The 27,795-nt window shown below is 46.4% G+C and overlaps 1 protein-coding gene across 1 annotated transcript in view; it reads left to right on the top strand.

Annotated features, from left to right (window-relative positions):
- Nucleotides 1-16,867: 16,867 nt before the first annotated feature.
- RFC5 (replication factor C subunit 5) overlaps nucleotides 16,868-27,795 on the top strand; it is a 149,758-nt gene continuing 138,830 nt past the window's right edge. The window contains exons 1-2 of the mRNA XM_078667118.1: nucleotides 16,868-17,041; nucleotides 25,383-25,447. Coding sequence (XP_078523244.1) covers nucleotides 16,986-17,041; nucleotides 25,383-25,447 — 121 coding nt within the window. The 5' untranslated portion in view covers nucleotides 16,868-16,985. The remainder of the gene's footprint in view (nucleotides 17,042-25,382; nucleotides 25,448-27,795) is intronic.

Here is a 27,795-nt window from a genome sequence, read left to right as displayed (position 1 = left end):
GTGGGTCGTGGATCTTTTGAAGCTGAAGTGGACGCAGCTGTGGTCGGTCCAGTGGAGTCCGGTGGCGTGGCTGAAGGTGATGTACTTGCTGGAAGAGAAGACGGGATCAAGCGTGTGGCCGGCGTAGTGGGTGGGGGTGTTGACCAGTTGCTTGAGTCCGAGGTTGGCGAGGTTTTCCAGCAGGGCGGTGGTGTTGGGGTCCTTGTTGTTCTCCAGGTGGAAGTTGAGGTCCCCGAGGAGGATGTAGTCGGTGGAGGGGAGGGCGTGCGGGCTGATGAAGTCTGTGATGTCTTCGCTGAATTGTGTGCGTGGTCCCGGGGGTCTGTAGACGAGGGTGCCTCTGAGGGTCGTCTTAGGGTCGGTGTGAATCTGGAAGTGGAGATGTTCGGCTGCGGCGAAGGAGTCGTTGGCGTCGGTCGTGATGCGGATGGTGTTCCTGTGGACGATGGCGATGCCACCTCCGGTCTGGTTGATGCGGTCCCTCCTGATGATCTTGTACCCGTCCGGGATGGCGATGGCAATGTCGGGTGCAGAGGAGGCGTTCATCCAGGTTTCCGTGAGGAAGGCGACGTCCGGTGATGTAGCGTTGAGGAGGTTCCAGAGTTCCACGGCGTGTCTGTGGACGGAGCGGGTGTTGATCAGGATGCACTTGAGGTGGTTGCTGCTGGTGTTTGTCTTGGTGGGTGCGGGGCAGGTTCGGAGGCAGGTGAACTTGCAGGTGCAGCAGGTGAAGGGTCCGTTGGTGCGTCTCGGGGTGGCTCGGCAGCAGGCGTGGGTCCGGCCGGCATTGAGTGCGTTGAGAGTGCCGGCGTCGTAGGTCAGTCGGGTCGTCTTGCTTCGGCGCGGAGGGCCAGGGGTCCTGGCGCTGGGCGCGGGCCAGGCGCGGACGGGCGCAGACGGGCTTACCTTTGGCGCACCTTCGGCGCTCAATCGGCGCTCCCGCTGCGCGCGGTCGCTCTGGGGGCGTCATAAGTAAGGAGCCGGGAGGGAGGAGCAGCTGGGTGGCGGGAGCGGGGCGGCGAATGGAATCACAGGGGGGCGGGCCGCAGGGAGGCAGCGGCGGGAAATTCCAAGAAGCAGCGGGCAGCGGGAAATTCCCAGGAGCAGCGGGAAATTCCCATGAGCAGCGGGCAGCGAGCGAAGGAGTCTGCAGGCAGGAGGCGGCAAAGGCAGGCAGGAGCGGCAGCAGTGAGTGGGGTGACCAAGCCCTGTGGAGGGCTGAGCGGTCACCATGTGCTGCCAATGATGTAGCTGTTCTGTGCAATTGACTGTTGATGCACTTACCCCCTCTCATGTGCTGCCAATGATGTAGCTGTTCTGTGCGATGGACTGTTGATGCACTTACCCCCTCTCATGTGCTGCCAATGATGTAGCTGTTCTGTGCAATGGACTGCTGATGCGCTTACCCCCTCTCATGTAATGCCAATGATGTAGCTGTTCTGTGCAAAGGACTGTTGATGCACTTGGCCCCTCTCATATGCTGCCTCTGATGTAGTTGTTCTGTGCAATGGACTGCTGATGCACTTACCCACTCTGACGTGCTGCCAGTGATGTACATGATCTGTTGTACCCAATGCCCATGCTCTTGGATATTCTGACATTATGCACCTATTATGTTGAATAAAGCTAATAAATCATGTTTTGTGGTTTGTCGTTGTCATTCCTGGTTGTGTACTTCAATTGTGTATGTTATGGTGCGATCGTCAATGTATTTCCTGTGACATGACACTCCCCCTTCCAACGTCACTGCCCTGCCAGGTACTCCCCTTCCATCAGCAATTGGTGAGTTGGCGTACCTGCGTCGTTGTCGATGATGGTCCATGACTTGCTGGTGGTGGAGCACGAAGAGTATCGAAAATGCGCGCAGCGCTGGGTCCATGACGGCGATCTGCTTGTGGTGTGTATCTCCGCTGTGGTGATTCCGCCGTGTTCAGGCAGGTTGTTTTTCCGCAGCTAATTTATGTGTGTTTTCCGCCATCGTGATTTGGAGGACGGTCGGAGACGTCATTCCGTACGGCGGTGTGTCTGGATTGGGTGTGTCCGCTGCGGGGTCGGGTGTACTTCCGCGGCGGTGCACGCTCTTCTGCCGCGTACGTAATTTGACAGTGTTTCCCATCCTAATATGGCGGACGGAGTGTCAGCGGCAGGCGGACGGAAAAAAGGCTTTTTCCGCCTACTCCAGGACAGCGGTCGCCCTTCCGTCCGCCATCCTAATGAGCCCCTTAGTCACCAACCGATGTTGGCTCTCCTCCAACATTCAAACTTTTCTGCGCACAAACAGACTTTGAATTTGGAACCATAGCAAACATGTTTTTATTTCAAACGTTGCCATTTTCCAAAACCACCAAATGATTTCTCACATCCTTGACCATAACTGGTGCAGAAAACCTGGAAGAACCCTTCATCTCATGACGTTTTCTATTATCTTCAGCCAATCCCCAACTTCAACTAGAAGTTCCCTACCAGACTTCCCTACATACTGTATCTTTGCACCACACCCCCTCACATCCATCACCTGTTCGACATTTCGAACATCCATTGTTTTCCCACCCAACCATTCCTTATTCAACCTAGAACCTGCCACCCTTTCCCTTAACAAGGAAAAAGGCAACATACCAATGCTAATATGCGGTGTAGTTCTAAGAGCCCGAAGCATATTCTGAATGGCTTCTTTCCATTCCAAGCCATTAGCTAGCACTAACTGTAACTGGTCCTTGATGGTGTGATTTAATCTTTCAACTAATCCATTACTGCAGCGGTGATGTAAAGAATTTTTTATATGTTTGACACCAGTAAACTTAAAAAGTCACACATTTCCTTTGAACCAATTGGTTTCCATTATCCGTCATCAATTGCTCTGGATACCTACCCTCACAAACACATCTTGCAAAAATTCTTTCAACACAGTAGTGTTTACATTCGCAACAAATCTTAAATCAGGCCATTTAGACATCTAGGGCCAGATGTACGACCATTTTTTGCCGTTCGAAAAGGGTATTCAACGCTTTTGTGACTGCAAAAATCAGTGGTGTTATGTACCAACGCTATTTTGCGACAGACTCGCAAAATATCGTTTGCAACTCGCTACTAGGAAGGGGGTGCCAAGAGTGTCCCTTCCTAATAGCGAGTCCAAATGATATGTACCATTGTTTTGTGACCGCATTTACGGTCGCAAAACACTCGTAGTTTACCACCTACTCCGAGTAGGTGGGAAACAATTCACCACCGGGAAGGGGTCCCCAGTCGACCCCTTCCCCTTAATGAATGGGTGTGAAAATATTTTTTAAGAGCAACTGCCAGCCCTTAAAAAATTAAACTGAAAGTTTCATTTTAATTTTTTTAATGCATCCTGCTTTCCTTTAAAGAAAACAGGCTGCATTTAAAAAAATGCTTTATGTAAAAAGCAGTCCCAGACATGGTGGTCTGCTGACTGCAGCAGGCCACCATTCCTTGGAGGTCTAGCCATTCCAAATGGGGTCGCAAATTGCCCTCGCCTTATGAATATTGAAGAGGCATGCAATTTGAGACCCCATTGGGAATCGCTAACAGTGTAAGTGACACTGTTGTACATTGCATTTTGCGAGTCGCAAATTGCGAGTTGCTAAGCAATGCAATTTGCGAGTCGCAAAATGTCAGGGTTGTACATCTGCCCCATAGTCTACTAAAACCAAAGCACACTTGGGACTACCTCTTAAGCCTCCAAATGGTCCAGAAATATCAAACCCCAATTTGCTCTGTGGTACAATGGAACACTCGACAGGAGTAATTGTACTTGGGACCATTGCCTACATTTTGTCACTCAAAATGCATGCATAGCGCTCCCTAACGTAGTTTTTAATGTCCTTATCTACACCTGACCAGCAAAAATAATCTCTTACATTACGCTTCATGGTACATATGCCAACATGATCCTCACGAGCTAGGTTCAACACTTTACACTCCAAAAAAGGAACTATACTATCCTGCATGTCCTTAGATGATGGTCATTGTCCTGACAAGAAATGTATGACTAACTGCATCACATCAATGTTCTCCACTGCTTCCTTCCACTGTTCCTCAGATAATGCGCTGTTTGTAAGGGTGTCCACAGAGCAAACTCTACCTCATCAATGTTGCGGTCACCCTCAGCCAATTGGTCCACTTAAGGCAATCTAGACAAACAATCCACAGCAAAATCCTAGTATACCTGCTACATACTGAGTTCCATACTGAAATTCTTGCAAACAATATTGCCAATACAGGGACTTGCTCTACTACAACTGGGCCTAAATAAATCAGCCAATGGCTTATGATCTGTACGTAAAATACATGAATTTCCCCAAGACAAAATTCTTAAAGTACTGAACCCTCCACCGCATACAAAGGGCCTCCTTTTCAATATAGCAATACTTTTGCTCCACACCCTGCAAGGCTCCTGAGCCAAAAGCAACAATCTCCTTTGTACCCGTACTCCTTTTTCGCAAGAGTACAGCCCTCAGGCCATGGTTGCTAGCATTGATGGTCCTGATGCTCAATTCACCAGTGGACCATCTGAAACTATTTCACATTTGACAGAGCTAAATGGCATGTCACAATCACTAGTCCAGTCATACTAGACATTTTTCTTCATAAAGATCATAAACAGATGGTTTTAGCAGAAAAATTACTCCCAAATGTGCCCCAAAAATGCGTGCAACTGGTATTTATCTATAGGTGCAACATTCAATTGCTTTTAAAATCTTAATCTCTGGTTCTGTTCCTTCACTAGATATATGATGACCCAAATAATCCACACCCATTTAACTGAATTTACATTTAGCCTTAATGAGTGTCAAGACATACTTCTTAATGACATCCAACACACACTGATCCCCGCCGTACATGAGGATATGGTCCTGGAAGTAAATTACCCATTAATTGCTGAAACACAGCTGAAGCAGATGCTGGACTGAATGGCATAGGCACATAACGGTGCACACGCTCTGGTGTTACAAAGATGTTAGATGTCTTGAATCACTGCTTAATTCCACCTGATGGTAAGCTGCTGACATGTCCAGAGATGTGAAAACCTCTGCCCCTTTAAGAGTGATTAAGATCCCATATATATTAGGAGGAGGTTGGCAGTCCACGCAGATGTTGGATTTCAAATCACACAAATCCATACATAATCTTGTGAACTTGTTAGCTCTACGTACCAAAAGTTCTGGTGATAACTATTCGGAACCCTCAAAGGGTTCTATTATCCCTTGGGCACACAACCTATCCAGCTCAGACTTCAATTCCAGCCTCAACACCAGAGGCACCTTGAGTACCTTGTGTACCACAGGGCAAGCATTCTTCTTCACAACTATACTATGTTGGAAACCTTTTAACTTTTTCTTAAGTTATGAGTAAATACTTCAGGATATTGACTAATCCATGTACACTCATTTAACTGACACGTCAATGCAAACACCAAAGAGAAGTCTCTCTTTAGACACTACTTGATTGCGATGATTAGGGTCCAACACTATGTTAAGATCCCCTTGCTCATACCAATCTAACAGGTTTGACCCATTCTTGGCTACATAAATCAAACCCTTTGTGACATTCTCCTCAATCTCCAATTCAGCCTTAAACGTTCCCAAAACATCCACTCTTTTGCCCCCATAAGAAAAACGTTTAATTTGCAATTCCTGAGATCACATTTTTGAACATCGATTAAATTCACCCTCACTCATCAAAGTGTATGGAAAACCTGAGACTGCCATTATTCTCACTTCCAAACCATGAATGGCGATGTCACAATGAGGTGACCTCCCTTTTCTAGAACCTTCTATAGATGCTATTTCCACAACCTCCCCATCGTCAGCATTCACTGCAGACAACTTCAACACAAGATTACCCTATACCTCTGATACATTCTCGTCCAATATTTTTACTGTCTGGTCTGTCTCTTTGTGACCTGGTCTTGATTTGCACACACAAGCAAAACATTTTTTTCCACACTTGAAACATGACATATTTATTGCTATACCACTCTTGCTGCTGCCCAAATGCATCTTGCTCCCCCAACAGAAACAGAAAGCTTCACCTTCACCCTGTATCAGCTTGTCATGAACCACAGGATCACAATACTGTGACTTGTCACTCTGACTTGTACTATTTTGCTTTTCAGATTGCTTTGAAATCTGTTTAACTTCTCGTGCATCAACACCAATACTCATTTCCTTCACACACAATTGCGCATGTTCTATACTTCTTGCTGAAGCAAGTGGTGTTTCTAAATCCAGATCTTCCATTAACAAAAGACTATCCTGAATTTTCTTATTAGTTTTTTTCAATTGGTTGATCCTGGATTATTTCATATTTGAATTTGCAATCGTTGCACACTGCTGCAAGTGTACATAAAGCTGCAACATATTCATCAATAGATTCACCTGGTATGTGTTATAATTTTTAAAATGTTTGACGATCCAAAACAGTGTTCTTTCTTGGACTGAACCTTTTGGCCAAAGTTTTGGTAACAGAAAGGCATTCATCAAGTGCCTCGCTGGCATCACCATCCTCATGAATGCCAGTACGAACATTTACTATCTTAATGGAAGAGTTTTCAAGACACTTCTGCCTTCTGGGCCCAAAGTACACACCAACAAAGCTTGTTGTTTGTTTTGATGTGAACGTGTCACCATGAATAGCTTCCAAATAAGCCTCAATCACCTCCCACTAGTGTTCCCAACATAATGGGGGAGATTCGAGAGCCGACCACAATTGTGGCAGTGCAGAAATTCTTTCCATATTTGTTGGTCTTGGCCCTCTCTGCAGGGTCACCCCCAAACTTCTAGCCTTTTTCTGTCCACTTTTTGCTGAATTCATTTTTATTGGCCTTAGGACTTTACCACTGTTAACCAGTGCTAAAGTGATTGTACACTCTTCCATAAATATGGTTTCATTCGCGTACACCAGGTTGACATATTTAATTTACTTGCAAGACCCTGGTAGAGTGGTATGGCAAATACCCTGGGCCGGTACATTATGCTACTAGTGGGCCTGAACCACTTATTGTGAAAATCACTTAAGCAGCACTTCAAAACATGTCCCAGGCCTGCCACTGGAGCCTGAATGCAGTTTAAACCTGCCATGTCGACTTGGCATTTAAATCCCCTTGGCAAGCCTTAAAATTCTGTTTTGTTATAAATAAGTCACCCTAAGGTAGGGCCTAGGTAGCCCATAGGACAGGGTGCTGTGTAAATAAAAGGTAGCACATGCATTTAAGTTTTACATATCCAGGTAGTGAAAAACTCCTACATCTGTTTTTCACCACAGTGAGGCCTACTCCTCCTATATGATAACATTGAGGATTCCTTATTACATTTAAGTTGTCACTTCCAATTGGGAGTAAGTAGTCACATCATGCTTGGTGTATTGGGAATTTGTTAGACCTGACAGCCTTAGAGTGGTCTTCCACCAACTTTCTGCCTGCCTCCCTCCATTTTTCTGACCTCGTTTTTGCTGGTATTAGGACTTGGCGCACTTTAACACTGTTGACCAGTGCTAAAGTGCTTGTGCTCTCTCCCTCAAACATGGTAACATTGGCTCATACCCAATTGTTATATTTAATTTACTTATAAGCCCCTTGTTAACTGCACTACATGTGCCCACGGCCTGTAAATTAAGGGCTACTAGTGGGCATGCAGCACTTATTGTGCCACCCACTTCAGTAGGTCTCTGACCATGGCTCACACCTGCCATTGTGTGCAGTTTACTCTGCTACTTTGACCTGGCAAGATAAACATCTTGTCAGGCCTAAACCTTCCCACAGGACAGGGTGCAGTGTATTTAAAAGGCAGAACATGTACTGTTTAATTTTACTTATGGTGAATGTTAAACCTGGCATCCTTGGCATGGTTTCCCCTGACATTTTGACTCATGACTCTCCTGGCTCTTCAATGACGATGCAATGCCAAATCAACGACGACACGCGTCCCGACTGCGAGGCTCGATGACGATGCAGCGCTGATCCATGGTCATTCCTGCGTGGCTCTACGATACAGCGCCAATCCTTTCACACCATCTGCTAAGCTCAATGTCAACGCAGTGGCCCGACTACATGAATTAGAACCGATACATCATGTTCTCAATGTCATTGCTATGCTCCATACAAGGTACTTTTTCAGCAGACCCTGCATGGGTTCTGTAGTCAGCCTGCCCTCCAACGCGTTCGGCCTGACCTTTGGATTTGTACCAGTCCCCCGTGACTTCAAGTAACTTTTTGACCGCCTCTAAGCACTATTTTTACTCTTAATCCTTACAAATGCATATCTCAACGTCTACTTATTGGATTTTTGACGTTTTGATCTTCTTTTACTCATAAAAATATTCTCCATTTTATTTTAAACTGGTGTGGAGACTTTTTGTGTTGTTTTCACTGTGTGAGAGTTTTAAGTGTTTGACAAATACTGTACACATTGCCCTCTTCAGTTAAGACTGCCTGCTCTGTTCCAAGCTATCAGACTGTGAGCACTGGTTCATTTATGGTGTACTCTGACTAGGATTGTCGTTCCTGCTTGGACAGGGTGCATACCTCTGCCAACAAATAACCCAATTTCTAACACCAGGCTTAAGCCTTCCCCTTTTATACATATAAGTCATCCCTAAGTTAGGCCCTGTGTAACCCACAGGGCAGGGTGCAATGTATTTAAAAGGCAGGACATGTTCTTTTAAATTTTACATAGCTTGGCATTGAAAATCCCCCAAATTCATTTTTCACTATCTGCACCTACGCATGCTGCATGCTTATAAACTGCTGATCAGCAACCAAGCATGCCACTGATACAGCTGATACCATCTTAAATCATAACAGGGACATCTGCTTTTTAACTGAAACCTGGGTAAACAACCACTCATCACCTTACATCGACCTCATCTCCCCAACAGGCTTCTCAATCACTCATAGCAACTGCGAAGGGGGCAGAGGTGGCGGAGTGGCCATTATACACAAATGAGATCTCTGCTTAACTCCCTTCAGCACTGCCAAACACCCTACCTTTGAATATCTGGGAGTTCAGCTTTCCTCCAATAGACCCAACCCCATCAAAGTCCATGTCATCTATCAGCCTCCTGGCAAAACTTCACAGTTCCTCAAAGACCTAGCTAGTCTAATAGCACAAATCTCACTAAAAGACAGCACCAACATTATATTAGGAAACCTAAACCTGCACCTGAACAACACTAAAGCACTAAAGACCCCACTGTTCAAGGACTGTCAACCCTCCTTGATGCAAACGATCTCACACAACACACAACAAGGGCCAGCCTTGACCCAATAATCTCCAAGCACAACACAATATCTCTAGCTCTATCTTACCATCCAACTGGTCAGATCATTATCAAATTCTCTTCGATCTCAATTCAATCAACCATCGCTCTCACCAATGCAGCCGTCCTAAGCACTGGGTAAGAAACATCTACCAAATCCCCCAAGAGGAGATGGAAGCATTAGTCAGCATCCAAATCCTACCTCCTTCTAACCTATCATCTGCCGAGGACCTCACTGTCCACTACAACTCAAGAATGACAGATCTCATGGAAACTATTGCCCCCCTGAAACTCAAGAAATCAAGAAAACACCCCTCTAGATCTTTGTTCAACAAAGACCTGAACAATGAAAGGCAACATCTCCGATTAGCTGAAAGAAACTGGAGACAACAACCTTTGGAATTCAACCTCTCGATCCTCCGGGATGAACTCCTAAAAGAAAAATATGCCTCTTTCTGAGATCAACTTGACTGGTCTAGGAACAGACCAAAAGACCTATTCAACATCATCAAACAGCAAACCTCCTCCTTCCCCCAGAATTCAAGTAACATCTACTCAGAGCTCTGTGAAGAATTTGCCACATTTTTTGCTGATAAAATATCGAATATTTAACTATCTTTTGAGCTACTTACCTCCCCATCCTGCACTAAGTATGCCCCATGCAGTAAGTGGTCACCTGTAACCCTACCATCACTGTGTAGATGCCTCCCCCTCTCTCCATCACAGCTCAACAACCTTCTCCCCCTGCAAATGAAAAACAACACATCCTGGTCTAAGTTTAACTATACCCATGAAGAAATACTCGAGTTACTCTCAATCATGAAGTTGGCATATCTGACCCCCTCCCTGCTGCGATGGTGACAAATCCGAGGCACATAATTTCTCTGATTTAGACGAAAATTATCACCTCCTCCCTATCTAGCGTCGCTATGCAGGTTTACCTCAAACTCGGCCAAGTCACCCCTCTCCTAAAAAACTGGACGCTGACCAGAACGACCTGAACAACTTGCATCCTAGGGTAACGTGTCAGTACCTGTTTAGAATCCAAGGTATCTATACAGTGTTGGCTGCAGGTATCCTAAGCAGTCAAATACGGAGGGGTTGTTAAACCTCACTCTCAGTAGTACAACTCTGTTTCATAGGTAGGATATTCTGTAAGATGCATAAAATAGCCTTCCTGTAACAATACACAATAGTTGATTCCCATCGCGGTACTCTCAATATCAAGAACAATAAAGAGATATTACCTCCAGACCTCGTAGTATTTACGCTCAATGGTAAACAGAGATGGGCCGCAGTATGTCTGTAAGAAATTAAAGAAATGTTTCAGTGCTTCATACTTGTTTAAATTGTGAAGGACTATTATTAGTAATAGTTAATCCTATTTACCTTTCAATTAACATCAAGGATTCCTCTGCCTCTGTTAGCATGTGTATTGTATGTCTGGTTCTGTGAGTGACAGGGGCTGGGGGGCTCCAGGAGACAGGATGAGTCAGCACTAGGCTGAATAGACATATCTGGGAGTGGTGGGAGGAGTAGCACCTGGGCCTGAATAGGGCTGTGCCTGCCTTCCACAATGCTGGCTCTACCCCCTGTGGTGCGTCTGATGACCCTGGCCCACATTGACAAAGGAAGAAGGTGTGCACTGGAGAATGCACACAGAACTGGTTTGGACTAGGTACAGGACCCTCTGCCTTCAGAGGACAAAGGATTTACTGGTATAAATATTGGGGCCCAGACCAAGGACTTTAGATCACTTCTGGAAAATCAAGAAGAACCTTTGCCAAGGAGAAGAACCAAGGAAGCTGCAGGAGATTGGACTGCCCCTCTGCCAGTGTGCTGTTTGCTGGGTTGGCCTGCAGTGGTTTCTATATTACCAAGGAAAGGAGAAGGAACTTTTAAGGAACTTTCTGTCAGGTGCTGAGCTTAGGTGCCTACGAGAACAATTCAAGAGGGTGATGTGGAACTACATCTCCCAGAATTCCTGTTATTGGGGGGCAGGGCCTAGGGATTATCTCCCAGCAAAGCGATCAAGGCGGCATGCGTAATTCTGGCTTTTTCTTAGAGTTGTGTGGATACGTGGCTACTGGTCTCTTCCTGTTCTGAAGATTGTCCTTCGCGCCACCCGAGGATTCAGTGGCATTTCCTGTTGAGCTCCGCTGAGCTTCGCTTGCCTTATCCACTGAAGTGGAAGCGGGGTAGAGGTTTCTTCCTTGCCGACGATTGGGAGTGCTGCATTTAGCTTGTTTCTGTTTTCTGGCAGGATCAAGGCACAGGGTGATTCCGGAGTCTCCTTTCTCCTGTTCTTCGAGGCTTCATCTGAGGCTGGATTACAAGGCTACTCGGGCTCGAGTAGCGGGCAATCTTTGTGGGAAGGTTCCTTGCACCTAACTTTATTCAGGTATCACATTTTCTGTTCTAGCTGATGTTCTTTACCTTCCCTTGGATATTACTTCCTGTGACTTTGGATTGAACATTACTGATGTCGTCTGTGGCGGCGATGAGGGCGGTCTTGGTGCTGTGGTTTTTGCGGAAGCCTGACTGGGAGGGGTCGAGGATGTTGTCTTCTAGGTAGCGAGTGAGCTGGGTGTTGACGGTCTTTTCGATGACCTTCGCCGGAAATGGAAGCAGGGAGATGGGCCGGAAGTTCTTTAGGTCGCTCGGGTCCGCCTTGGGTTTCTTCAGTAAGGCGTTAATCTCGGCGTGTTTCCAGCTCCCAGGGAAGGTCTCGGTCTTGAATGAGATGTTGATGATGTTGCACAGGTGGGGTGCGATAGAGCTGTTGGCCTTGTTGAAGATGTGGTGGGGAAGAGGGTCGGTCGGGGCGCCTGAGTGGATGGCACTCATTGTTGTGATCGTGTCCTCGGTGGTTACGCTGGTCCAGGCGGTGAGGCAGTTATGGTCGGTGGGTGTCGGTGGGGCCGGGGTGGTGGGGTTGGCGGGGTCCGTCTGAAGGTTGAAGCTGTCGTGAATGTCGGTAATCTCGCGGTGGAAGAAGGCAGCAAGGGCGTCGCACAGGGCTTGTGACGGGGGGATGTCGTTGGTGCAGGAGCTGGGGTTGAAGAGTTCCTTCACGATGCTCCTTGCTGTTGTGTGCGTTGTTGTCGAGGCGGTTCGTGAAGGCGGCCTTCTTGGTGGTCCTGATGAGGTGGTGGTTGCGGATGGCGGTTTTGAGAGCTGCGTGGCTGTCGGGTGTTTTCTCGTTGTGCCAGGTATTTTCCAGTCTCCGACATGCGCGCTTGGAGGCTAGGAGCTCCGGGGTGAACCAGCTGGCTCTCTGACTGGTATTTCTGTGGGCGTGTTGTCTTGTCGGGGCTAAGGTGTTGGCGCAGTCTTCCATCCGGAGTTTGAGGGTGCGGGCTCCCTCCTCGAGGTCGGTGGGGTTGGTCGGGGGGTTGAGTGTGAGGTGTGTTTGCAGTAGTTCCCTGGTGATTTTGCCCCAGCGACGTCTAGGGATCTGTAGGGTGCCGTGATGTGAGACGGGTTTCCGGAAGGTGAAGTGGACGCAGCGGTGGTCGGTCCAGGTGAGTTCGGAGGCGTGGCTGAAGAGAACGTGGGGACTGGAGGAGAAGATAGCATCGAGCGTGTGGCCGGCGATGTGGGTAGGTGTCGTGACGATCTGTGTCAGTCCGAGGGTGGTGAGGTTGTCGATCAGGGTGGAGGAGTTGCTGTCGTTGTTGTTTTCCAGGTGGTAGTTCAGGTCGCCAAGAAGGATGTAGTTGGTGGAGGTCAGTAAGTGCGTGCTGATGAAGTCGGCGATGGAGTTGCAGAATTGGGGGCGGGGTCCTGGTGGTCTATAGATGAGGGTGTCTCTCAGGGTGGTCTTGGGGTCCGTGTGGCTCTGGAAGTGCATGTGTTCAGCGGTGTTGAGGGTGTCGGCGGTGTTGGTGGAGACCCTGATGGTGTTCTTGTGGATGATGGCGATTCCTCCGTCGGCTCCGTTGGTACGGTCTCTGCGGGTGATCTTGTTTCCCTCGGGGATGGCCACTGCGATGTCTGGGGCGGAGGCGTCGTTCGTCCAGGTCTCGGTCAGGAAGGCGATGTCAGGTGATGTGGAATCGAGCAGGTCCCAGAGCTCGACAGCGTGTTTGCGTGCGGAGCGGGTGTTGAGCAGGATGCAGCGGAGCTGTTTGGGTTCCGTTGTGGCGGTCGTCTCGGTGTCTACGATGCAGGAGAAGCTTCAGTTCTGACAGGTGAAGGGGCCGTGGGTGCGCTTAGGGGTGGCCTTGTGGCAGCTGGAGGGTCGTCCGAGGTTGAGTGCGATGAGGGTGTTGGCGTCATATCGGATGGCGGCAGCCTGGATGGTGCTTGGTCCAGGGGTCGTGGCGCTGGGCACGGTCCAGGCGCGGACGGACGCAGACGGGCTTGCCTTAGGCACGCAAGTGGTGCGCCCGCTGCGTGCGTCCGCTGCGCACATCCGCTGCACGGTGTCGCAGCGGCCGCCATTTATGGCGCGGAGGGGAGAGAGGCTCACCTGGGAGGCGGGGGAGGTGGTAAGGGACGACGAATGGGGAGCGGGGGGCGGAGCCGCAAGGGAGCAGCGGCTGGAAGCCTGGAGACCGGGAAAGGAGCGGAGTGCGAGGGAGGGGGACAGTGGGGAAATGGAGAAGTGGAGCAGGCCAACAACCGGGAAAGGGGAGCTGGAAAACGGCAGGGGATTACGGCGCAGGCAGTCAAAGAGCAGCAGGGGATCCAAAAGGAAGAAGGGCTGGTCACAAGCAAGCAGGCAATCAGGCGGAGGATACACAAGCAGGAGCAGAGGTCGCAGGTAGACAGCGGCGGAGCTGCAGAGGGAGAGGAGCGACCTACCGGAGGGTCAATCTGGCAGGAGGTCTGATCAGGGGGAAGTAGAAGTCTGTGGAGCAGATGTCCGGAAGAGGACACAAAAGGGATCCATGAGAAGGACCAGAAGAAGACGGTTGTGACACCCATCAAGAACCAGAAGTAAAACAGTCAAAGGAAGAAGGTTGCGGCGACCGGTCCAGTCACAGAGTGGAAAGAAGACAGTGTCATAGAGCCAGAACAAGACCAGAGGGAAACGGGCGGAGTGCACGCCGCTCGGAGAAGCCTGGTCAGGAAGACAAGAGCAGCAAGATGACTGGACCGCGTTGCGAGGAAGAAAAGAAGACAGGAGTCGAGTGGCATGGTGCCACCAGAAACAACAACGTCCAGGGAGATGGAAAACGAGTGGCACGACGCCACGAACAAAAGAAAGGAAGAAAGGAATCGAAGGGCATGGTGCCACCAGAAATAACAACGTCCAGGAAGATGTGAAGAGGTGTGGCAAGCCAACACACACCAAAAGAGAAAGTGACATGTGCCGCAACATCGAGGACAAGGACATACATGTCCAGGGGAACATCGGTAGCACTAGGAGAAGAACAGGCATCTACTTACAAGTCCTCTGACAACCTGTCGACTGCAGGAATGAACAAGCTGGACCATTGGCAACACCTACCTTTGGGATTGAGCGGAAGTCTGGTTGGGGAGAGCGCTCAGACGTCCGGCAGAAGCAGAACGGACCACTCCCCACCAGCCCGTGGATATCCAAGGGGCAAAGGCCTCAGGGACACCGGTGGCAGAGGGTCCCGACAAGAGAGATGGATCCACCGCCGTCTATCCTGCACGTCCCAGGAGGAAGAGGAACTTGTGCACAAAGGCAGGAGCCAACAACCACCCTCCAGGTGGAGCTACGGACTGTGAGGTAGTACTCTCATCGCCTCCTCCATTCACACGCAGACTGTGGAGTTGGAAAAACGCTGCGGAGAACACCCGGCCCAGTGGAAACCTGATGAAGAGGGCCTCCGGGATATCTCATGGCAGGGGAACACCCGCGAGAGGGGCATCCTAGTGAGAAGGATTTCTTTCAACTACGCCCTCCTTTGCAAAGTGAAGCCCGCTGCCGCCAGTGAAGAAACCAGACGGACTGGTAGAGAACAACATCCATCAGATCTACCATCTTGGCATCTGTCTGTCGTCACCACAAGAGCGAGGCTGAAAGTCCAGAAGGGCACATCCACGGAGCACCAGGACGTAGTGCCCATGTGAACCAGTAGTTCCAGCAGCAAGTTTCCATCATCGTCATCCATCAAGCAGCTGAAGAGACTTTTGTAAAGGTGTGAAAATTGTATATTTTGTGTTTATTTTCTCCCGCAGGTTGGGACTTGGTTCCTTTAAATTTTATTAAAGTTTAGGAGGAATGTAGTGTCCTGCTGGACACGTTCTAGTCTTTTTGTAAATGCAGCCCACACTGTACACCCACCCACCACCGGCGTCACGAGTCAGGTGACCCGGTCAATAAAGGAGGCCGAGCGTGCGTGCTGGTGTCCCATTAACCAACCCACTATCCTGGTGTCTGCGTCCACTTCATTTACCTAATGCGGGCCTAGGGCCCAACATTACAATCACCTCATGGACCTGCAGTTATAGATAGAGCAAAGCAGCCAGCTGTTGGAATCCTGGAGCTTAGTGTCAATAGCAGTCGTCGTAACTGAAAAGATGATAAGACAGAGTTGGTAGATGTGAGAGTACATTTATTCTCAACCATGAACACCAACACCCAGGCAGTAAATGCCGTCCTATGGTTATTTTATTCTCTCAATATTCCCAACATTTCATTCATTTCTTAAGGTTCTTTTATTCTCTCAATATTCACACCATTACATTAATTTCTATCAGGCACAAGTTTACTACCGTTATAATACGTTTTCATTTCTATCAGGCTTAAACCCTTTTTATGGCTTGCACCATCATAGGCAATTCAGTCCTGCTGTCTTGAGTATAAGCTTTGAAGCAAGCCAAAAAGTGCAATAAAAACGCTTTTTTCAGTGGAAGCACACAACGTTTGTCAAATCAAAACCTGTATTCAGATTAACCGACCTGTTAGTGATGCCTAATCTTCTCTCTCAATAGTACTCTGAAACCTCGTTTTTTTGTTGATCACATAGGGTCTCAACAGCAGCACTGTCAAGCCAAAGCAGGAAATGTAACTAGACAAATTTAATAGCAACAAATGTGCAAAGGAGTTGGCGGCCAATCGGTTATTTTTGTTAATTTAAAATTGTAGAATGCCATATATCATTAAACACATTTTGAAAAGGGGTTACGTCACGTGTTAAAACATTCTGAGCATTTTACGATTCCTCCAGTTGGACTAAACTTTCGTATTCGCTCCCTCTTTATAAAGAAAGTTGGGGTAAAGAATGTGCTGTACGGCCAGAACTGCAGAACTGGAGAACCAGATTCGGGTATCAGGGTCGGCTCAACGTGCGATTCTGGGCAAATCGCTTAATATCCCCGTGGCAAAAACAAGATGACCATGTGCAATGTACTTAGAGCTCGTGTAGCGAACGCTCTATAAAATTGAAAATATAAGTTAGCGGTCTAGCACTCAAGAGTCTGTGGGCGTCATTTTCTTCGTGAGTTTGTTTTAGGTTTTTTTTTTTTTTTGCTGACCGATCTTCCCGCCTACTTCCGGAAACTTAAACCAATAGCACGCCCAGCTAGCTAAACTCACCGATCACTCACGCAACTGCTACTTCAGAAGGGGCGGGATATTATGTTTGGCTATTGTGTCTAGACTCGCTGAGTGGTGCCTGATTGTCACGTGACTCGAACGTATTCGTGACGTCTACTTTCGGGTGTGGAACTTCTGCGCTGGCGCGGGATAGTTGCTTGAGCCTAGGGAGGGAAAAATCTGAGTGTGAACCATGGAGAGTGCTGGGCGAGACCAGGAGCCTGCTGCGCAAAAGAGGAACCTTCCCTGGTAGGATAAAAAGCGTCTGTACTCCTGTTTGTTGCACCGTATATGCCAGCCCCTGACATTATGTTGCAGGTTGCATATTGCTTTCCACGCTTGCTTTGTAGTGGATGCTGGCTTGCACATTTCATAGTAGTTTTGGACTTGCTCATATGCTATGACATGCTGATTAATCAGACGGCCTAGCAATAGACTTGTCCCTATCGTTCCATAGTCCAGTCTCTCTAATAGACATGCAGTCAAGCACGTGTACTGTTTTCGGGCAGTTCACTTGCACTCATTTTATCTATATCAGGTGGGTAGGGTGACCAACTGGCATGGGTGCAAATTCAGGACGGTGAGTGTAAAAATTCAGGACAGAGGGTTAAAATTCTGGACAGGAGGTCAAAATTCTGGACAAAACTTTGGGACAAAAGGTAAGTTTTACAGACACATCAGAGGAGGTAGCACAATAGTATATAAGTAAATAGACAACCAACATAAGTACAAGTCAAAATAAGTTTATATTAGGTTGAGACAATTGTGCACTTCACAGTTTTTTGCGCAGCTTTGAGCAACTGTGCAGGTCTTTTTGTATCTTGATCTATTTATATGGTTACTGCACTGGGTGGTCCAGTCTGATATTTTGTTTACAGTTCATGGTCCTGAGAAGACATGTTTGGTGACAGAAGTGGTCGGGATGATCTGCTCGGATAGACTTTGTTACTAGCATCTCATATCAGAGTGTTATTGTCAGATGTAAAGCAGCACACTTAGAATGCAGCTAATTGGTTCCTGCAGTGCTGGACTAGAATGCTGTTTTCACACTCACTTCTCGTACTTGGCATGATTCGCTTTTGTTGGCTTTTAGCAGTGGTGAGTTGCCCTTGAATAGAAGCTTGTGCTTATATGACCAAAAACAGCAAGAACACCAAGATATTTCTAGTCCTTTACACATTTCAGTTATTGAACTTGTTGGAAACACACTTAACTTTTTCTGTATTCAATTTCTTACAGCCATGACTTTCGTTTTTTTAAAATTTATTGTCTTGCAGTTGTTTATCGGGTAGCTGAAGAGTTTGTCAATAAGATGTTGTAGGCCAACATTGTCCGCGTACAACAAATTAGAAATGTGTAAACATCCTAACTTAGAGGCACAAGAATTTACCTCATTCAGAGCTGGGGATATGTTGGTCAAAAACAAATTAACTATGTGCGGTGCCGGCACAACCTTTGATTTAGGCCCCGATTGGTATATATTTTCTTCGATAGAGAAATGCCATAACTGATTTATGTTCATATCCATGTTTCAGTGCAGAGCATCTGTATTGCTTTTAAAAGGCATGGAGGTATTCCTTTTAAAAAGCATGGAGGTATGCCCAAAAATAACATTCCAAAGAAGGTTGCGTTGCACACAGTCGAATGTGTACTTGAAAGCCACAAAGCACAGATCTGTTGGTTACTTGTTGTCATCTTGTCGATTATAATAGAGCGCCAAGATATTTGTGGATGTGTCTGTACTTTGTGGAAAGCCATTCTTTAGGAGGGTGATGAGCCGGTCATTTTTGGGTTGTTGCTGGTCCTCTCCTTTCAAAAAGCGGGCTATTTATAGAACCCTTCCAAGATTGCAGGGCACTGTTTAAAACCCTTATCATTTTATTAATCCAGAAATTAGGGTTAAAGTGAGATTAATTTTATACAGGCCTGTTCTGGTGGCTTAGTGGACTAATAGGTCCACTGCAGGGGCTTGTGTGTGACATCATGGTCACAGGTTCTAATCCTGGAGGGTCCATTCATCCTTCTGAAATAGATCAAATATATGCCACTGAGTTGGGTAACAAAAAAAATCTGTTATTCAGTGCAAAGATACCCATGGGTGTACGTGCACTTTCCAAATACATGTGTTATGCTACAGTGCCTGGTGGATGTCATTTGGCCTTGGAGTTCTATTGCATTGACTCTCCAGTGTCACCTTGTGTATTTGCCCTTGAGTGAAAATTAGAGTTTCATCCCCATTGGATCGCCTCAAATGGGTTGTGGAGGTTACACTCACTAGCCCAACCTCAGGATTTGCCTTTTCATCCTGTGGTGGTTCAGCAACAGGAGTGAAAGGATCGTTCACAATGTGCCCTCTTTACACAGTTACACATCAGAAGCTGACAAGTGATGCTTTATTTGCCAGGAGATCTTCTGAAGTTTTTTTGCTTCAGGTATATTGCGTGTGTGCCCTTTATTAACCGCTCTTAGTTGCACCTGATCTTGTTTTTCTCTTGCTATCTTATTAAGGACTAGTTGTATTTTGGTGCGCAGTCTCGGTGCTACTCCTGCCCCAGAGTTATAGGATCGGCAGTGTCCTCCTGCTGTTTGCAGAAATGCACACCTAAGTAGTGTGCCCATCTTGATTCTGTAATGTTTGAATTGTTTATATTATTTTGGTAATTCACCAGTTTCTAAACATCCATTGAGTTTGCATTCCTGCTGAGATATAAAGACTTTGCTAAGGTAGCCTGTTCTGACCGCCATCTTTCCTCCCACAGAAGCTTCCTGTAGGTTTTTAGGACTTCACAGGTTTTGTTGGAAAGCAGATTTATTTGGGTGGTGTCGCAAGTTCTGACCTTTGTTGAATTTCCTCTTTGCAACTAAACATGAGAGGAATCAGAAATATGCTTCTTAATTATCGATTACTAAAATGCTAGTACCTTCCGTCTGCTTGTGAGGAAAGTACTGTTTTCCTTTTCTTGTCAAGAAGATGGGACTGTTCGTATTGGACCTGATGCCTCAGGGCCAATGAAAACAGCTTTAGGGTACCCAGACACTATTCTGCTGGACCGTGATGTGCAGAGCACGTTTCGAGCCTTTCGTTTTTGGCACATAATACAATTAGTGTTCCTTACGAGTTGACTCATATGAAATTGTAACATTTAACGTTATGTATATTTGTATTTGTACATAACGTTAAATGTTACAATTTCATATGAGTCAACTCGTAAGGAACACTAATTGTATTATGTGCCGAAAACTAAAGGCTCGAAACGTGCTCTGCACATCACGGTCCAGCAGAATAGTGGCTAGGTACCCTAAAGCTGTTTTCATTGGCCCTGAAGCATCAGGTCCAATAAGAACAGCCCTGCAGTGGACCAGTGAGCTCTAGGATTGGCTGATGGCTTTCAAGCCAATCCTAGATAACTTAGTTTGTTCTCAGCAACTTTTGGTCATTCAAAAGCACCATATGAATAGGTGTCACCCAAAAGAAGTTAAAATTACGGACAAATGGCGTTCGTTAAAGAATCCTTCACGGACAAACAGCCGAATTTACGGACTGTCTGTGAAATTTACGGAGGTTGGTCACCCTACAGGTGGGAGAAAAGTTGAGTTGTCCATGACTGAAACAAAACCTGCAATCTTCTGGCAATATAGAGCTTATTAATAAGGAAGGGAAGTAATTCACTGCAGTCGATGATCCAATGGGTGTTGACAATGTCATCTACTTATAGTTTGTTATTTCAAGCCTGGTCTGGGCTTGGAGGCCACCTGTGACTAAAGAACTACATTTTACCTGGGTAGTAGCGATTTAGCCAGCCGCCAGAAAAACAGTGGAGTTTTATTTCACAACAAATAGAGGAACTTCAGTGCCAAAATAGTTTAGATTCTACACAGGGCACAGGTCCTAAAAAAAGAAGTGGGGGGATAACCAAGTTAGACAGTATGCAGGTGATATCATGGCCTGGGACATTGCTCGGGGCATCACAGGAAGTGGCATCATAAGCCATGGCTTTACAGAAAGTCACATCACAAGAAGTGACATCCGATCTTAAGACCTCACATATGTTAGCCAGTCTATTATGAGTCCATTTGAGCGCATTGAGTATACAAACAAACACTCCTGATTTAGGCAAGCGACTCACACTTTTGTAAGCTAAACATAAAACAATGTTGCCTTTTGTCATTGTAAAGCTTTAATACTTAAGAATAAAGTATATTAAGCTGGTTTGCACCTGGTTCTTCCTCCCCTGACCCGGAAGTGAAGTGAAAGTGAGTGAGGCTGCCAAACTGACGACTGCTCCCACCCTGGCTCGGATGCGTGGTCTGCTGTGAGCGGTGTGCATCGGGCGTCTGCCCGACTTTTACAGGCTCAAGCAGGAGAAAAACTCCCTGCAACTTAGGGGAATACAAAGGCCTGACTTGGCTGGATCAGAGCTTGAGTGAGCAGCGACGTGAGCAGGGAACCAGTGAGGTGGAGAGAGGTGCTAAGGCAATAGACTGCGTGCACTTCGAGTCGCGCGGACGTTGTAAGGCTGTTGCGGCTTGTGCCTCTCAGAGGAGCCCTCTCGCACCCTCAGCCTTACAATCACATGCTACTACATGTGAATAGGCGGTGGAAGTTACACCTGGTTCTATAAGTGTGATAGAGCGCGCAGGTCACCCGACCATACATTTACCATACTCACCTGGGCCCAAAATCAATTACACAATTCTAAAATCAGGTAACCTTCGCTCTACTACCAGATATTTTACCTACTAGGTCCTATACCATTGACATACCAGCTCGTCATGAGCATGGAAGGTGTTAAAGATTATTTGGACTTCTGGACTAACAGCAATATGTACAATATAGAAGACTGTTTGCTGTCCCAATTAGGCTGAAATTTAACATCTCCAAACTAAACCTGGTGTTGGGTGCTAAATGAATATCATATTGTTTATAACTAAAAACAAGTATACTAAAACAGCTTCTATGGAGGAAAATACAAGAGCCTAACTCTGAGTGGGGTACGTTCCTAAGGAAGTCCATTCAAGTACTGGACATGGAAAATGTCAATTTCAATCCCTCAATAAAGTTTATGGCAAAACTAGTAATGAACACATAAGCCCTATCGGTAGCCGAACACCGAAGGGACTTAGGGAACAAGACGCAAGGTAGCTGGGCCTCAAATCTGTACACTCCTTACCTGAGCTTGCTGCTCCCCATTAGGGCACAAACTAGCCTTATGAGATGGCTTTGTGGCTTGCTACCATTCTAAGATGGTACTGGTATGGTAGCCAAAACAGAGATTTGAGCAAGCAATGTAGACTATGAAGTAAATCAGAGGAATCACTGCTGCACGTGATCTGCATCTGTGAGAGTCTAATACTGTTGAAGTTTTGGCTAAGCCCGATGTTTCGCTCTATGAACATTCAATTTTGCAGGAGTGCAATTATTTGTTGCTTAAGAGGCAAATCAAGCCAGCTTTCTAGCCACTTTGTACGGTACATGAAAGTGGTCGCAGACCTACAGCTACAGGCTGGCAATCCTGACATTTAATGCGCAAGGAACTAAAATGAACAATATGCTGTTTGAAAACCTGATACACTCCATAATTGCGGGGGTGCATCAAGCTCTTATTGGTGAAGTAAATATGCGCTTTTTTTTAACTGATGGCACCGATGAAAGGAGGAACGGGGGGCATGGTTCCGGGAGTATGGTGTAAAATACTTCAATATATCAAGAAAGGGGCCCTTTAAGGTGAACCGGGTATCTTGCCTATTGAAGGATGTCTAAGGCTTAGAGGGGAGGTGTGCAATAATGGGAATAGTGCAATATTCAACAAAGGACTACCAGGGTATGGTATGCTTTAGCCAATCTTGTGTGTAATTTCGGAATAACGAAATCTGAGTAATTACCACAGTAGGAAAACTAGGGTAAGTATGTTGCCAGCTGCACACGAGTGCAATACCGGGGAAGAGTGCAATTTCTATTATAGCTGCCAAAATGCTGACTCAGATGTAAGCGTGCCAGCAACCCTAATGAGATATGGTAATGTTTAAAGTAAAGTGGGTAGTTTTTAGGTCTCGACCTCTGCCAATGCGCTTGCGCATTGCAGATGTCGAGACTTATAGAGGTGGATCCACAAAGCTAAACCAGGCGGATTGCGCAGAGTCATGTGCCCGTGCACTCGCTTACCATTTGCTTCCCGAGCCGCCTGCCTCGCATCATTGCATCAGACCCGCCACAGCAATGCCGAGAGCTTCACTTCAAAGGGATCCGCTCCCCCGCCCCCTGCTTCACACGTCAAAGGAATGCGCCCCTCGCCCCCGCAATGCCGAGAGCATTTCCCGGACGCTTTTTAAAAAAAACTTTCGAGGCACGTGCGCTAGCATTCACGCGTTTTGGCCAGGCTTTGCCAATGCTTGTATTTGTGGCAGTTTTGTGTAGAATTGTATTTCACTGCTAAAGATAACCACTTTATAGATATAAATCACTTAAATGCACGAAGTCTTTGCTATAAAAGCCCGTAGTATTTGCTCTCTCGCGCACCCATTCTCGCCCCCTCTGAATTCAAAACCAAACACTGAATAGAACATCCAAGCTCCTGCCTGCCTTAACGTGGACTCGTCTCAAACCACGCGCATTTCGTGCGTGCGCTTTCAGCTCACCAGGCTGCACACTCCCTCGCTCGCCAATGTCCCTCCCACCCTTGCCTTGATCTTGCCGCGAGTTCTTGCAGGCTAATGGCCCTCCCCCAGCACAGAGCGCGCATAGTTTGTTTTTAAACTTTCGAGGCGCGTGCGCTTGTATTCACTAGTTTTGACCAGGCTTGGCCAATGCTTGTATTTGTGGCAGTTTTGTGTAGAATTGTATTTGATAGTTTTATTAAATTGTTACTTCAGAGCGCTAGCGCCGGGTAATGGAAGAAATGCGCAGTACTTACATGACAGCAATCCTGTTTGCATCACTACTAAAGAAAACCACTTTATAGATATAAATCACTTAAATGCACAAAGTCTTTGCTATAAATGCCTGGAGTATTTGCTCTCTCGCTCACCCATTCTCGCCCCCTCTGAATTCAAAACCAAACACTGAATAGAACATCCAAGCTCCTGCCTGTCTTAACGGGGACTCGTCTCCTAAGAAACCCCAGTCTTAACAGAGTGCCTCTAACAATGCCTGGCAACACAGAGACGGCCCACACAACCACACACACACCCAACCACACACACACACACACACCCAACCACACACACACACCCAACCACACACACACACACCCAACCACACACACACACACCCAACCACACACACATACAACCACATACAACCCCACACACATACAACCCCACACGCATGCAACCCCACACGCATGCAACCCCACACGCATGCAACCCCACACGCATGCAACCCCACACGCATGCAACCCCACACGCATGCAACCCCACACGCATGCAACCCCACACGCACGCAACCCCACACACACGCAACCCACCACACACACAACCACACCGTCAGTGCATACTTTCACCAGGCACAGACACCATCAGTCGTCAGTGCACGCTTTCACTGGGCACAAACACCACCAGCTGTCAGTGCACGTTTTCACTGGGCACAAACACCACCAGCCATCAGTGCACGCTTCCACCGGGCACACACCACCAGACGTCAGTGCACGCTTTCACCAGGCACACACACACCACCAGCCATCAGTGCACGCTTTCACCAGGCACACTCACACCACCAGCCGTCAGTGCGCGCTTTCACCAGGCACACACCACCAGCCGTCAGTGCATGCTTCCACCAGGCACACACACCACCAGCCGTCAGTGCATGCTTCCACCAGGCACACACACCACCAGCCGGCAGTGCACGCTTCCACCAGGCGCACACACCACCAGCCATCAGTGCACAATTTCTACAGGCACACACACCACCAGCCATCAGTGCACACATCAATTGTTAACGCATCCACAATTAACTATTGTAGCAATCGCAGTATGGCGCACTTTACTTTTAAACATATACATCTAAAGCGCAGCATGCCACCATTGCTACAAAAATAAATAAACATTTTTTTGGCCTACAATTTATAGACTTTTGTTGCAATTGGTGTTGCAATATTTAGCAAAGCCAATAGCTCAAACATAATGCGAGACCTATTGCATTGCAAATGCTTGTTATGTGGGGGAATCATAGTATTTTTAAATGAAGGATAAGTAACCACCACAAGTGATTTGATTTACAGTTTTTGGCCTACAAATTAAATGTGTAAACAAGTTTTTTTGTTAAAGAATGTGTAAGGAGGTTTTCCTCTGTAAAATGTCACTGGGTGGGAGGGGCACATGCTATTTCTTTAATGATTTTAATTAATCAAACAGTTTAATAAATGTAATCAAAATTAATCTTAAGTATTTCATAACGTGGTTCTCCCATGATTATTTTGCCAGCTGGGTAAATAGCAAGAAAGGTGTAATTCGGGCTGGCGAATAGTCTCTCTTCATTGTTTTGCTCTCATTATTTCTGAAAGACATCCTGATGGCGAGACATATATCAACTGTTGTAGCACCTGTTTCCATCAAACGGAGTTATTGTTTTCTAAGCACTGTCGTATTATTGCAGGGTTGAAAAATATCGCCCACAGACGCTGAATGATCTAATTTCTCATCAGGATATCCTAAGCACAAGTAAGTTGGAAAAAGAAAAAAATAAGATAATATAATATATTTCTTAGTTTAGTTGTTAAATAACGTGCATTTGGTATTATCAGTGGTGACATAACAGTCGCAGGACATAACCATAGCAGTTCAGGAGCTTCTGTCTTATATATTCCTCTCTAGAAACAGATGCTAAATGGAACACATGTTTTATATCGAAGGTAACCATGCATCATTGATTCTTTGAGACTTATATTTTGGCCCATGACATCCACGTACTATATGCAGGAACATGGGGTGTTCATGAACTCTTGTATTGTTGAACAAATAGGTCTTGCGTTTGCGAGAGTTAGAGCTATTGGCATTGTAAATGAAATGTCTTTTACCCATGTGTTCTGGTTAAGGTGGATGTATGTGATGTGCAGTGGAATTATCTGGGTTGGATTGAAATTATTAGTTGTGGATTGTGTGGTGTGGAATCGTGTAGTGTGGTCTGGATTTGTGTAGTGGAATTATGTGGCATGGTGGATAGATAAGGGTAAGAGCTGCACAGAATAGATAAACTGGAAGACAAAGATAAGCTTCACACCCATACAAGTATCATTTTTCTGAGAAAATAGCTATGGGCCATATGTACAAAACCATTTTTTTCGGTTGGAAACTGCCCGATGCACAGAATCAGGAAGTTTCTGACAGCAACAATGCTTTTTTATATGTACAAAGTGCAAATTGTAATTCGTTAAGATAGACTACTTGGTCCCTGCTGTGTGGGAGGAAACGAAAGGGCAAAGAGGAAGGATTCACCATTAGCAGGCAAGCATTTTGGAAGGACAATCCAAGTAACAAATTAAAAAGCAATGTGTGGGGTGTAAGCCCTCCAACTGTCAAACACCACAATACATCACTGCTGTCCAAATTTAGTCAACGTGGGACCGACCCATACATGGTTTTCAGGTTGACCACCAGTAGAAGATTCTCATTTACATTATTTTTATATAAATATAAGCCATATGGATATATACTATTAGAACGGGCATGTATTCATCTGGTATTGGGTGTCCTATGGTTGCCAGATTTACAGGAAAACCACAGATCTTGTAAATGAGTCACACTTAGGTGCACTGGAGATAAATGTATCCCTTCAGTAGATAAAACAAACATTGGCAGTGCCAATAGTTCTGTCGTAGTAATGCAGTCAAACCAGATCTAAAAATCTGTTTGTTAATGATGGCCCCTTCGTACCTGTGAAGAAAACACAGAATGCGCACAGTTCTGTTTACACCAATGTCAATGACGCCATACTGCCAAGAATTTCAGTGCTGGATAATGCAGTACTCCAAGCTTCAGCCTAGAATTCATTCTCCTATCACCCCTCGACGCAACACATTTTTTTCCCGTAAAATGTCGACTGGAAAGATTAAATTTGAAAATCATTCAGATAGAGCATTTTTTGAAGATAAATGTAAGTCTGTTATTTGGGGCATCTAGCTGGTTAGAATTTTTGGGGAAACTCACAAATGCCTCTAATTCCTTGATTCATTGTTTTAATTCAATATTATCTCCTTCTGCATCTTGTCTTATTTTCAGGCTTTTGTAAGCAAAAGGAGAAAATGACAGAGTTTCAGAAACCTTCCTGCAGTGTTGGTAGATTACATTTTCTACCACTGATTGATAAGCATGGTTTGGTACTTTCAGAACCAAGTGTTCAGAGATCAGCTTGGTGGTTTTTGACTGCAGTATGTTATTATTGTGTGTCATTTGTAAAGTCAAGTGCCTGCCACTGGATTACCTTTTGGCATTGCTGTGTGACTAAACATGCAAATTGACCACTGCAATGCTGTAGTAGTTGGGCGAACTATTATTTCCCAGTACGGTGGTTTTGAATGATATGTTAATATCTGTCAAAAGTATTTTAGCCATCGGGTACAGATCAAGCTGTCAAAAGCAACTTTAGCCATGTATACTTTCTCGGAAGCATTATATCCATTCTTCAGACACAGTGTATGGCCGCAATTATGACAATGTAAGAACATGTAGGGCGATTACAGAAACATGTGAGCAGAGGGGGGGCGCTAAAGGGCGCCAAGCAAGATGACCCCACTCGCGTGAGGCTCTTGTAGTTCGGGCACCCATCTTATTAATATCCTGACCATCCCGGCATTCTAACCTAGCACAGCCGGCCACATATGCACTGGAAGTAAACCGGAGACTACCTGGGCTTGAAAAGACGGCTGTTCCCTACCTGGAGCCGCACTTTCTGCAACAACGGATCCTGAGCTCGCGTTTCCAAAGATGGCGGTGGAGCAGACTGCCTGAGACGGAGCTGCCGAGGCGAGCTCTACTGCTGACAGTCTGTGACCTGCCCAGGACCTGCTGCC

Source organism: Lissotriton helveticus, chromosome 11 (genome assembly GCF_964261635.1).
Source record: "Lissotriton helveticus chromosome 11, aLisHel1.1, whole genome shotgun sequence".
NCBI lineage: Eukaryota > Metazoa > Chordata > Amphibia > Caudata > Salamandridae > Lissotriton > Lissotriton helveticus.
The sequence above is the reverse complement of the archived record's forward strand: the minus strand, read 5'-3'. Positions and strand labels throughout refer to the sequence as shown.